Below are 12,500 nucleotides of genomic sequence, written 5' to 3'. Positions count from 1 at the left end.
CATAATCCGCCAGCTCCACACGCGCTCTCTGACATCCACCTGTGTACGGTGTGTGTACAACCGACAGATGTCGGGATGTATTTCGGAGTATATGTCGGCGGGTTCGCAGGGGCTGCAGTGGGTTTGTGGGGGGGATAATCCAGGTTCCCCGTAGAATGCAAACACACACACACACACACACACACACAAGGCTTTTCGGGTTTTGTGCAAGAGACGGGCCTGTAAAAGACCAAGCCAACGTCTTGAGTTTTGGGAGTTGTGTTGGTCGTCAGAAAAGGGGAAATCGTTTGGATTGTAATCAATGTTGTTGAAGATGCGCATTAGGATTATTTCGTCAGGCTACTGTGTCAACAGAGCTACGTGTGGAGGCAACAGTGCTGCATTTACATACCGCGCAACACTTTCATGATAGTTACATGATAGTCTGACTGGCTGCGCTCCGGGTGTCAGCATAAAGTGGGAGAACAGGTGGACCTATACTATGAAAACGGATTTTAAAAGGAGGAATAAACGTTCCTCTTAATACATTTTAAATAATCATCCACCTTCACTGTTGTGATTGACACAAGCTAAAATGTACTGTGATTACTAGTTAAGTTATGTATTAAGTTGAGCAGAGTACATATGTGTGCTGGGTGACTACTGTATTTCAGCTGCGTAGTTACACTCACAGGCTTGCACGATGTGTCCCAGAACTCTCTTAAGAATACTCTCCAGGTCAAACCTGTGACCACTGCAGTAGTCCCATAAGGCACAACAATACTGTGCGTGAACTGGTCTGTGATGCAGTCCCATCACAGGTTGCTGTGTGTCACAAAAGGACGATTTTCACGGTTTAATTCATAAACCTTTTCCTCAATCCCTCCAGCAATAGAGATAGCACTATAAAGGAGCAATGTGGCACTGGGACGTACTGGTAGGGCTGAGATGTTTCAGCCTCATTAAAGACGAGGTTGAGTGTTCAGAACTTCAGGAACCTTAAGGCTGTGTTGCCATTCATGGGTAATATGAAAACGTCTGACTGGATGTAGTGGGTGGAAGTGCTGAAACACTTCCAGTGTCCTCGACCCGCCCAAGACGATTCAGTGGCCCCATGCAGCAGCCCATTACTACTCTTCTACTGGTCCAGGGGATGACCTCAGGGTGTTGGGCCCAGGGGTCAACAGCCTTCAACAGGACCAGGACACACCAAATCCTGGGACAACGTCCCCACCACCACGCTCAAAACACCCTGATGATCTCCACTGAGAGCCCGCCCTGCCCCTCACAAAACTCATCTGCATGTCTTCCATTCCAGTCTACACCCCAAAGAATCCGGGTAAAGTAAATGTTTGGATTCCAATCCAGCGAGCTTAATACCATGCAAAGATAGGGGTTGTGCGTGCTTGCTCGTATGTGCGCATGTTAAAACAATCTCCAGCGCCTACTGTAGTATCCGAGTATCATTGGAGTCTCCTTTAAATACACATCCCCAACACCATCAAGCAGGGAGGGAGAGCGAGCGAGAGAGAGAGAGATGGAGAGAGAGAGAGACGGAGGGACAGAGACAGGCGGAGAGACAGGGGGACAGAGAAAAAGAGAGAGAGATAGCGGAGGAGTCAAGTGCAGCTTTCAGCAGGTGCCGCCCCGCGTGAGTGGAGTAGGATGAGATAAAAGCAGCGCTTCACAACCTTCAATTCTCCCTCTACACCCCCTCTCCTCCCCTTCCCCAAACACACACACACACACACACACACACACATACAGGCTTCCCTGCGAGTGCGGTGAGGTAGATTTGTAGTGACAGCAGCGGGTGCATTCGCCAGTCATAACCCATAAAAGACTCGGAGTGATCAAAGCTCCGCCGAGGCAGGGAGGCACCCGCTATGTCGGGGCGAGGGTGTGTGTGTGTGTGTGTGTGTGTGTACATGTGTGTACACGTGTGTGTGTCTCTCTCTCTCTGCGTGTCTCCGCGTCTCGCAGGGTTGAGGCGGCTTTTTGAAGGTTTGAAACAAAACCGCTCTCCCCGCACGACGCTATTTACATTTGAGCTCCGTTTTGCCTTGCCAGTAAAACATTGGTTTTCTATTCCCGCTCCCTGCAGCCCGCGTGACATGAAGGACGGCCTCGCATTCATCAGCTCCAACGCCGCCGCCGCCAACGCTCGGCGGCACGTGTGCCAGGCCCGTCACGCAGGCAGAGGAAGGCGAGAGGCGTAGAACTGGGAGAATTTAATCTTTAAATACGTTTATAAACGGAGATGTCTCGCGCTGAAGAAATGTTAACAAGCCTCAACCTGAGGGGTATGTGTGTGTGTTTGTGTGTGTACGATATATATGCATACTCGTTTGGCTGAATTATTCCCTAATGAGCGCTGAGGGCATCATACGCACACACACAAGACCACTTATGTGTGGTTAAAGAATGAGACAATATTTTGGCATGTATTTATCCTATAGCGTAAGGAACTTATCATCATAGGTTTTGCCTTCCCGACTCTCAGCCTGCCGTGGGTATGTGTGCATGCATGCGTGCGTATACACACACACACACACTGTATAAGGCATCTACGAGGACATTTTTACATATTCATGGTTCTTCTAACCCAGCCGACAGCCATCTGGATATTTCTATAGATCCTCATTATAATGTCTGCCGATGACAAATGCAGACAGCATTCTCTTCCAATTTAGATTACTGGAAATCAAAACCAGTATGGTGCATTCAGAAGGATTGACATCTATGCCAATGCAATGCATTCCGTTTCTTTCCCATCACAGTTAGTGATATAAAAATCCATGTGTAGATTTCCTCGGAATGGAAAAATGCAATAACAAGACGAGACAATTAGCATCAGATCATTTAATTTCCAACGGTTTTGTAAGAAAAACAAATATTACAGCGTGTATAAACATCATTAGAAGCCTTCTGGTGTACCTTCCTGTTTTATTGGTGGGGTGTGAGGCCTCTCTTGTCGGATACACTCCGCTGGCGCTTAGGGGGCTACACGCTAGCCCAGTGGCACTGGCTAACACTATACTGCTATGTTTGTTACACTGCGACTTGTGCCCCAAGATTCCTCTAAATCTGAACGAAAAAGGCATCACCTGGAAAGCCTTGCCGATAAATTGACGGACGCTAGGCAAAGTTACATTCTCGAAAATCTCTAGTACACATACACACGAGTGCCCCCCTCCAAACCTACACCCACACACTCACACTCACACAAACCCACTCCTCGTCAAAGGCATATTGGTATTTACAGTCCGCTGTTTGCATGGTGATGTGGTACGCAGTAGTCATGTCGGGAGCCGGAGAGATCTCGGGTGTTAACAGATATGTTCTGTGTTTTTTATTGGGGATAGGCCTCGATCACCATGGCGTGGCCCTGGAATGGGACAAGGCAACAACAACAATAGAAAAAAAACGCAGAATTAGAGGCCAGTAAACATAACATTAAGATGACTGGATTAAAGATAGACAAGAGATGACCTTAATGTTCTTCAATTCATCATTGAATAAGACTTTGTTGAATGGAAAATGGTCTGCATTCATATAGCGCCTTCTTAACCAGTGGCCACTCAAAGCACTTGACAATTATTGCCTAACATTCACACGTTAACACACCTACGGCGCTGTCAACCAAGCAGGGCAATAGCCTGCTTTTCGGGAGTTAGGCGTCAGTTCGGGTTAGGTGTCTTGTTCAGGCACAACTCGACACTCAGCTAGGAGGAGAAGGTATGAACTTCTGCAATCAAGCAGTGCATGCTTAATGGGTATGTACCTGTAGGTAGTGATCGACCTTTCAATATAATCGGCCGATATTTGCGTTTTTTTAGGTGTATCGTATCGGCCGATACAGACGGATACACAGTTCAATAAATGTTCATTTTTTTTAAATTGAGACATTGTAACATTTGTTATCATCATTGTGTCATTTTTATGATGTAAATTGAGGGAGGCTTAGCCTGGAAATCCAGACCCACATCTAGAAAGCTGTAGGGTCTGGCAACGAGTAATGAAAATGGCCCAACTCGAGGGGCGGCACCAAGCATGCATTTGAAAATCACTGTATAACACACATTGGATAACACTACGACCAATCAGAAGGATACAAGGGGTGACGTATCCAGACCAGCAGAGCTAACCAATAGATAAAACTCTTGCCGTATCCGGTCGGTAAAACAGCAACGCTTTGGGCCCGCCTATATTGATACATCGATGTGATAGATTGGTGTTCTGGGCCAGGGGAGGCCAAGAATATACACAAGTATATTGCTCGTTCCCAGAGTGACTCGCTGAGCAAATTCAAATTGTGCTCTCGCGAGAACTCTGGATTTCCGGGGTAGTATCGGCTCAAGAAAATCGGTATCGGCGTATTGTTATCGGCTAAGGCGGATGAAAAAAAAAAATCCATATCGGTCGATCCCTACCTGTAAGTAAAGTTTTTTTCTGCTCCTATTCTACCTCTATAGCATGGGAACACCTTTCTATGGCTGAACCAAGGTGTGATGTAGATGTGGCCCTTTAGGACTGGTGTGCGTCTGTGCTGCGGTCCCCAGACTCTCGGCCCCACAACACGGTGCCTTTAGAAGCGCAGACGGCGTGGTCTCTTCTCACCTGTCCTCCGGCGGCGCACGCCGCCACCAGCCCGTACTGGCCCCCCTCCTTGCGCAGGCGGTGCGCTACCGTGGTGACCAGCCTGCAGCCGGTGGCTCCGAACGGATGGCCCAGGGACAGGGAGCCGCCCCATAGGTTGAACTTCTCCATGGGGGGGGCGCCCACCTGCCAACAGTCAACCAATCAGCGCGGGGTTGAGCTGCGCTCCACACACTACTCTTGCAGCCTCCAGGTGGTTTAACACACAAACCATAATACATGAACACAATGTTTGGGCGCAAAAGACCAACCAATTCTACATTTGAAATTCAAAGATTCGTCTGAAGGTAAACACTTCCTCATTCACAGTCAAGTCTATCCTCTAACACAAGAGTATTGCCGTCATGTTTAGGGTGTAACCAACGGCTCCACACACAAACCCACACTAAATTTGACTATAATTAATCAACACAATTTGCATCCTTGAGCGAATTGCCTCACCCTTTGCGCATTAATGACATGCAGGAATGGAATTAATAAATAAACAGTCAATGTATAATTCTCCCATCAGGGCACGCAGATGGCACAGAGCTGAGGCCGCCATCAGCAGCCTGGTCCTATGTTACGGCGTGCGTGGGCTTTGGCCTAACACGTAACGCCTCACACCAGGACAAACGGCCCGAGTGGGACTTGGTCTGTCGGTTATTGTTGTGCTGGGCGCTGAAGTAAAATGTCAGACATGTCTCCAGTGGTGGTGTGACACTGAGAGAGACACACACACACACACACACACACACACACACAAACACACACACACACTTTGATAAGACGCTCTGCCCATCCTATGTGAAAGTATTCTTTGTAAAGGGTAGAGAAGCTGGCCCATGCCGTATTAAAGCGGCAGACGGAATAGGGGTCCTCCTGGTGACAATTTCAAGGGCATATTCAAAATTCATGAACTCGCCGATCGATGAGGAATTATGCGCGGGGCGCTGCATATGGTATTTTGCGAGGTGAGATAATGAGCCAGAGGAAAGTCCTTGTAGAACGTGGTCCAGTGTTCCAATTATCTGCTTTAGTCCGAGCCCTTCTTCCTATTCTCATTATTCATACCTGCTCTTCGTACTGTTAAATAAATTTGTGAGGGCGGCTGAGAAAAACAATATCATAGTGAATTTGCGCCGACACAGTCGGTCGGTGTCCTTGCCCAAATCTTTTCATAAATCGGACAAAGTTTCACACTGATTCCCTCGACATTGCTGCAATTCCCTTCTGTGCAAAGCACACAAAAGGATTCCCAAAAGGGCTAAGAAAGACATACAGAGCCATATATATATGTTAGGCCACTTAGTCTAAATTAAACCCAATACAGGGCGAGCATGTTGTTTCGCTTTTGCTTCTATGCATCGCTCACTGCTGTTCTTCAGGATCAGGGTCGTCAGGGTGTTTAGAGTTCAAAATGAGGATCAACACAATATAAGCACAATTATTCTCGTTTTAAGTCTTGTTACCAGGGCCAATCTGACCACATGGTTGTGTAATGGTTGTTGTGCGGTAACAGGTTGGACCGTTGCCTGGGGGCAACCGTCCAACCTGTTAACCTTACTTTGAGCGTGGCTACGGTCACACGGCATAAAGTGGGCTTTGTTTATGATTTGTGTATTCAGCGTTTACCTTTGATGTCCTGCCCATGTACGTCTGCGCAAACCAGTCTGAGTCCATTGCTTTCAGGTTAGCCATGATCTGGCCCTGAGCAAGGAGAGAGAGCAGAGCACACACACACAGCCACCGAATTACCATAGTTACCAGACAAGGCAAGAAATATGATTTCGCTCAACACAATACCCGATGGCCATTAATAACAGGACACAGGGGGACTTCCGGCCCAACAAAAATCAATGCTATACCACCACTTCAATTATGAACTGACGCATATTGCAAATACTCACACACACTTTACAATATCTAGAAGACTGACAGATCATTAAGAGGCAAATCCACACTTGGACTGCCACACTATAGGACTATAGGGTTGTACCCAATATAAACTGTTCCAAGTCGACTCTGATTCGCCAGATGAAATCAATCATTGCAGATACTTTACGGTTTGAAAAATATTCCTAAAACCTTCTTCCAGATATTACCGCCATGGTTTCTACCGCAAGTTCAAGTAACAGGCGCAATACATCCATGGGCCAAATCCAACCATAACATCACACGAGAACCGATGTTCTAAAGAGGAACTTGTGCTTTGCATAAGCATGCGTCGACTTGGCGCTGTCTGAACGGTGGTTCAACCAGGTGACTCTGAGAATGCAGCCCTACCAGACTGCTGACTTACTGCGAAGGCCTCGTGGAACTCAAAGACGTCAATGTCGTCCATGGTGAGGCCGGCACGCTGCAGGACTTTGGGGGTACCGTACGCTGGCCTGCAGGGGTCCCAGTGGGGTCGTAGGACATTAAACAGAAAGCAATGACATCGTTGACCTTTGACCTGGGTGATGGCTGGGTGGTGCATTAAGTGTAATATGTGTAATATGTATGAGAATAGAAATTCTGACGTTTAGTTGCACAGTAAAGAAACCTGTAACCTCATTAGTCATAAGGAGGATGACGGACTCACCCCAACAGGAGCTGGTCCTTAGGGTCCTGGGACACATACACAAAGTCTCTGTGGGGACAAAACATTATTTAACACGATTCATATGTAATTGGATTCCTGTATCTTAAGCCTCTATGGCATGGTTTATTCTGTAATTACATTGTATAAAAAAAAAATAAAAAAAATAGAAAGCATCCTTTAAGAACTTGGATCCAGGCGAGTGGGCTTCTGACGCCCAGAGGTGCTACTGTGGTGTGGTTACCTGAGGTAGGCTTTAGGCTTGTAGCCCATGGCGAGGGCCTTCTCTTCAGACATGATGAGCACAGCCGATGCCCCGTCAGTCTTCACACACACAATAATGGTAATATTAGGAATTGAACACAAAGCTACTCGTTTACTTTCAGCCCTTAACCTTAGACTTGTTTTGCACTATTGATTTCCATATTGCTGGAAAAGATTACTTTAAGACTTCAGGAGAAGGACGTGAGTACTCTTTAATATACATGGACGTGCCCAGGTGACATGCGTTCGAAAGAGGTGGGAAGACCGTGTGAAAAAGCTGAGTGAGTGAGTGAGTGCGTGCGTGAGTCAGTGAGTGAGTGCGTGAGTGCGTGCGTGAGTCAGTGAGTGAGTGAGTGAGTGAGTGAGTGAGTGAGTGCGTGCGTGAGTCAGTGAGTGAGTGAGTGAGTGAGTGAGTGAGTGAGTGAGTGAGTGAGTGCGTGAGTCAGTGAGTCAGTGAGTCAGTGAGTGAGTGAGTGAGTGAGTGAGTGAGTGAGTGAGTGAGTGAGTGCGTGCGTGCGTGTACCAGGAAGGAGGAGTTGGCGGCGGTGACCGTGCCGTGGGGCTTGACGAAGGCCGCCTTCAGCTTGGCCAACTGCTCCATGGACGAGGGGCGGATGCCGTTGTCCTTTGACACGATGTCGCGGCCTGGGGGGCGGGACAGACTGTTAGGGTTGTCGCGGTAACGGTGGGTTGTGTCTCAAACACCCGTCATGTATGGGGATGCGACGGCAGCGCTGACAGAAAAATGAATTTTTTGAATCGAATGGTAGTTTGGGCGAAGGAAGCCTTTCACCCATCAATTGGATTTCTGCTAATATTTCTATTAATTTCCTGTTCTACCTTGGAGACCCAGAGTGTGTTCATAATGCCCCGCACCACAGGTGGCTGTACCTGGCACTTTGAAGGAGATGACGTCCTCCAGGAGGCCCGCGTCCTGAGCCTTCTTGGCCAGGGTGTGGGAGCGCAGAGCAAACTCGTCCTGCTCCAGACGCGTCACGCCGAAGGCGGCGGCCAGGCGGTCGGCGCTGTGGCCCATGGTCTCCGCCGTGGAGAACTCTGCCACCGCGGGAAGCTACAGGGAGCGGGGGGGGAGGACCCTGATGGTTAGAGCCAGTGTTGTTGTCAAACAATCCTTAACACCACTGCTGATAACAAATCTATACCATCATTGGGCCTTCATCGAATGTCAGCACAATTTTGGAAGAAAATAAAAACAGATGCACTAGGTTCAATTTAATCAGCTTGAGCTCAGTTTTTCTCTTGTAATAAAAACAAAATCAAAAGCCTTATAACATGAAGCTGACCAGAGAGAGAAATCCCCTCAGTGAAAATCAAGACATTAGTAGATTGTTAATTTGTCGATTGTTAACTTCTGTAGTGTCGTAGTGTTATCCTCAGGAGACATGGTCCGATATTCAACATTGTGTTTAGCCGTCTTGGCGGGGGCAGCCATTGATTCCCACACACAGGGCCGGCCTTGCGCTGTTCAAAAAACTGTAATAGCCAAGTGGTCCTTTGCTACTCTTAATGCTCTTCCCAAATCCGCGAAAATCATATTCTCCTGAGGAAAGATTTCTGGGCAAATTTCTGATCTGTGAATATTGTCATCACTATGTATTTTGGATAAAACCTTTGGATTGCTCTGTTGCTGTAGAAGTGTGTGTGGATGATGGCTGGTTTAAGCAGCCTCACCTGGCTCTCTCTGATTGGACCCTGGGGCTGGGAGAGGCTGCACAGCTGTTGTACATTGAGTAACCAGCCATCGCCACACACACACTCGTGAGACCCCCTGCATGGCAGCGGAGCCCCCTTACCATGTTCATTATCGAACCTTACTCCAGCCCTACTGACCCTAGCTCAGAGCGCGTGTACCTCTGGGGCGAGGTGGGCCATGCGGATGCCCCCGATCAGGCTCAGCCTCTGGCCCAACGTCTTGGCCTTGTTCAGGGACAGCATGGTCTTGCGCATCTTGCGACTGTGGCGGATGGGGACGTCCGACATGAACTCCACGCCCCCGGCCACAATGGTGTCACACTGGCCCGACGCAATCAGACCCACACCTGGGGAGTCGCGGGGAGACAAGAGAAAAGCGTGAGGAGTGAGAGGAGGGTTGATACAGGCTTGGTAACAGGCCTCTGTGAGAGTCATTAGGAGCCCTGTAGGACACGGTGGTGATAGCAGCGGAGCCGTGAACCCACCGGTGGTCATGGCCTGGTTGGAGGAGATGCAGGCCATGGTGACGGTGTGGGATGGGGTCTTGTCCGAGAAGCCCGCTCCCAGCGCCGCCTGACATACACGACAACACACACATTTAAACAAACAATCCAACCATTTCCCCTTTAGGATCAATCCTCCATGGATACATGCTGAACTAAGACATCATAGAGGGACTGAGAGAGAATGTTACTTAAGGTTGGGGCTGGTTGGCTACAGTCGGTTCTAAAGGACCAGTGTCTTTAATGACTCGGAAAACACACAAAACATCACTGCAACCACAATACAATACATTGTCTCGTGTCAATATTACTCAATACAATAAGTGTGCGTACCTCTCTGGCGATGTTGCTGGTCTTGACCTCCTGAATGACTGTGCCATAGATGATGTAGTCAACAGCGTCTTTATGCAGAGCCGTCTTGTTCAGCAGACCCCTAGACAAAGTCAAAACAACCCAGTTCACCAACACAGCATCCAGGTGTTTGGATGCAGCATGGCCACACCCTTCTCCTTGGTTAGATACCACATTTAACACTAAATATATGACTGATACAGAGAAGTTACAAGAAGAGCCTTTAATGCAAGATATTTGTTTTTTTATGCATTCAGAATTTAGTTCATCATTCATCTTTCAAAAAATAAAATTAACTATAAATGAAATATATCAAAGACATAAAACATATAAAAGACAAAGGGACACATGCAGTTATATTAACACACTTACTGCAGTGATGCCCTGGCCAGATCATGGGGCATCATGTCACTGTATCTGTAAACGAGAAACACATGTTCACCTTCATGAATCATATTGATTTTTTGTGGATTGAAAGACATTATTATTAAGCCAATCAGAAAATGAGCATTAGACGTGACCTTGATTTCACCACCAGAAGTGTTCAAATACACAAGTTATTACATTACATTACAGTTATTACATACTTTGCATTTCTGTTATACTGTTATATCCCAACGAGGGATATACCAGGTAAGCAATATTTGCAGCTCTTTAGTATTAAATAACATTACTAGAAGACCAGAGGAGCAGATTGCTGGCTCATGGAGCAGAGAGGACACATACGTGGTTCCAGAGAGCAGAAATGGTGTTCGGACGCCTTCCACCAACACGATGTTCTTCACCCCCGGCCTGGACAGGGACTTCTTGCTCTTGGTCTGAACTGGAGGGAGGACAGGAACGAGGTTACACAGGGAGCCGCCGGCATGGTGGTGACGGACAGCAGTTCAAGGACAACTGCCTCGGTTGGCAGTGGCACTATGATGACATTCAGAGTTGGGCCAATCAGATTCCTATGAAGAACCATGTGATGTATGTTGATAGACATACGGTTCATCCAACCACTAGACAAATCTATTTTGAAAGTGTCTCCCAAGTTCAAAACTGTTTTCAAGGACGACTTCACAGAGGGTTCTGTGAAACAAACCATCTGGCGGCATCAGGCACGCGCACAGAAGCTCCTGAACCTGAATGCAACTTGTCATTGTGACCCCATGACTAGGACTACATCCTAGATTATGAGTTTATTAATACATATAATACAATATTCAATCAATAAATATAAGTTCAATAATCAAATCTCGTAATACAGAATCAATCATCCTCAGGAATTTTCCTGCATTGAGAGTTACAAGGGGCCTTTGTCAAATTGTATGCCCCCGACCAAACAGACAGGTATCTTCATGGAAAACACTTTTCTTTCAAACAAGCGCTGCACTCTGTGGGTTCCTGTTGTTTGTAACTGCAATCACGCACAATCAACGGGAAAGGCGCTGCCCAAGCGGAAAAAGAGGGGCAATTTTCATGAAAGAATTGCATGAAGATCAGTCTGGGGTCTCCCATTGATAGTTTGAGAATAAGAGTGAAGAAAGAGGCTAGAAATATTTTCCTCAGAATTCAGAATTATCATACAAACAGGTGAGACTTGTATAGAAAATATGTCTCTACACTTCCTCTGCTTGTGTGCGTCCATGATAACTGCAAGTCTACCCCCATGTACCCTTCATGTTTATACTATCTGACTTGTTGTGTTACAGAATAAGAATATATTTGTCTGCTAGCAACAGAGTAATAAGTCCGCTAGCTCAAGCCCCCTCCTTTAGTCCAGTATTTAGCCAGTTCGAAGAACCCAGTTATTTTGTGTTTCTGCATGCAAGTTGTATTCCGTTTATAAAGTGATGAGGCTTATCTGTGTGCTTAATCCTTGCTGATTTTTCCTTAATTTGAATGCTTATTTGGTCCATTTGTTCCATGCAGCGTTGCTATCACCAAAGAACCCAACCAATACAGTCCTTTAAAGTCCCTCCACAACAAGTGTAATGTTATCAGCTTCGCAGATATGGCTCGCAGAATCAGCGATTTCTTTACAGAGCGAGTTTGCGAGGAGTGGAATCATAAGGTCAGGTGAAACAGTGCAGACATCAACTGATTTTTTATAATATGGCAAGTAATAATCATTGTTACTGACAAGATGCTGTAAATCTGTCAGGTCTGGACATAGCCAGAGTCCACTTGCCTTTATGTTGTCTTTAATGTTGAACAGGGTACCTTTATCTTTTTAATAAAATATGCTCCCCGAATGATACCACCTCACTTTGAGGCAGGAAATACCCTGGTGTTGCACTCAAATTATTAAGAGTTTAAAGAAATTTGCTGTTCATAAGTTGTTGTTTTTTTCTCATGGCTGCCAGTCTATCTGAAGAAATGATTGACATGTGAGGACTTACCCTGAGCCTGGAGCTGAGCTGTTGTACCGAGTGAGCGTGTTGCTGTGGACACAACAACAAAATACATATATAAACACATACATA

At 46.7% G+C, this 12,500-nt stretch overlaps 1 protein-coding gene across 1 annotated transcript in view; it reads right to left on the bottom strand.

Annotated features, from left to right (window-relative positions):
- Positions 1–2,826: 2,826 nt before the first annotated feature.
- The window catches only part of hadhb (hydroxyacyl-CoA dehydrogenase trifunctional multienzyme complex subunit beta), a 10,869-nt gene continuing 1,195 nt past the window's right edge, over positions 2,827–12,500 (bottom strand). The window contains exons 3-16 of the mRNA XM_079753476.1: positions 12,417–12,458; positions 10,756–10,852; positions 10,402–10,446; positions 10,012–10,111; positions 9,661–9,748; positions 9,335–9,522; positions 8,354–8,534; positions 7,986–8,107; positions 7,443–7,522; positions 7,202–7,249; positions 6,920–7,007; positions 6,253–6,327; positions 4,600–4,764; positions 2,827–3,367 (exon numbers count right to left, since the gene is read on the bottom strand). Coding sequence (XP_079609602.1) covers positions 3,332–3,367; positions 4,600–4,764; positions 6,253–6,327; positions 6,920–7,007; positions 7,202–7,249; positions 7,443–7,522; positions 7,986–8,107; positions 8,354–8,534; positions 9,335–9,522; positions 9,661–9,748; positions 10,012–10,111; positions 10,402–10,446; positions 10,756–10,852; positions 12,417–12,458 — 1,355 coding nt within the window. The 3' untranslated portion in view covers positions 2,827–3,331. The remainder of the gene's footprint in view (positions 3,368–4,599; positions 4,765–6,252; positions 6,328–6,919; positions 7,008–7,201; positions 7,250–7,442; positions 7,523–7,985; positions 8,108–8,353; positions 8,535–9,334; positions 9,523–9,660; positions 9,749–10,011; positions 10,112–10,401; positions 10,447–10,755; positions 10,853–12,416; positions 12,459–12,500) is intronic.

This window comes from Pollachius pollachius (genome assembly GCF_949987615.1).
Source record: "Pollachius pollachius genome assembly, chromosome: 16".
In the NCBI taxonomy this organism is placed as follows: domain Eukaryota; kingdom Metazoa; phylum Chordata; class Actinopteri; order Gadiformes; family Gadidae; genus Pollachius; species Pollachius pollachius.
The sequence above is the reverse complement of the archived record's forward strand: the minus strand, read 5'-3'. Positions and strand labels throughout refer to the sequence as shown.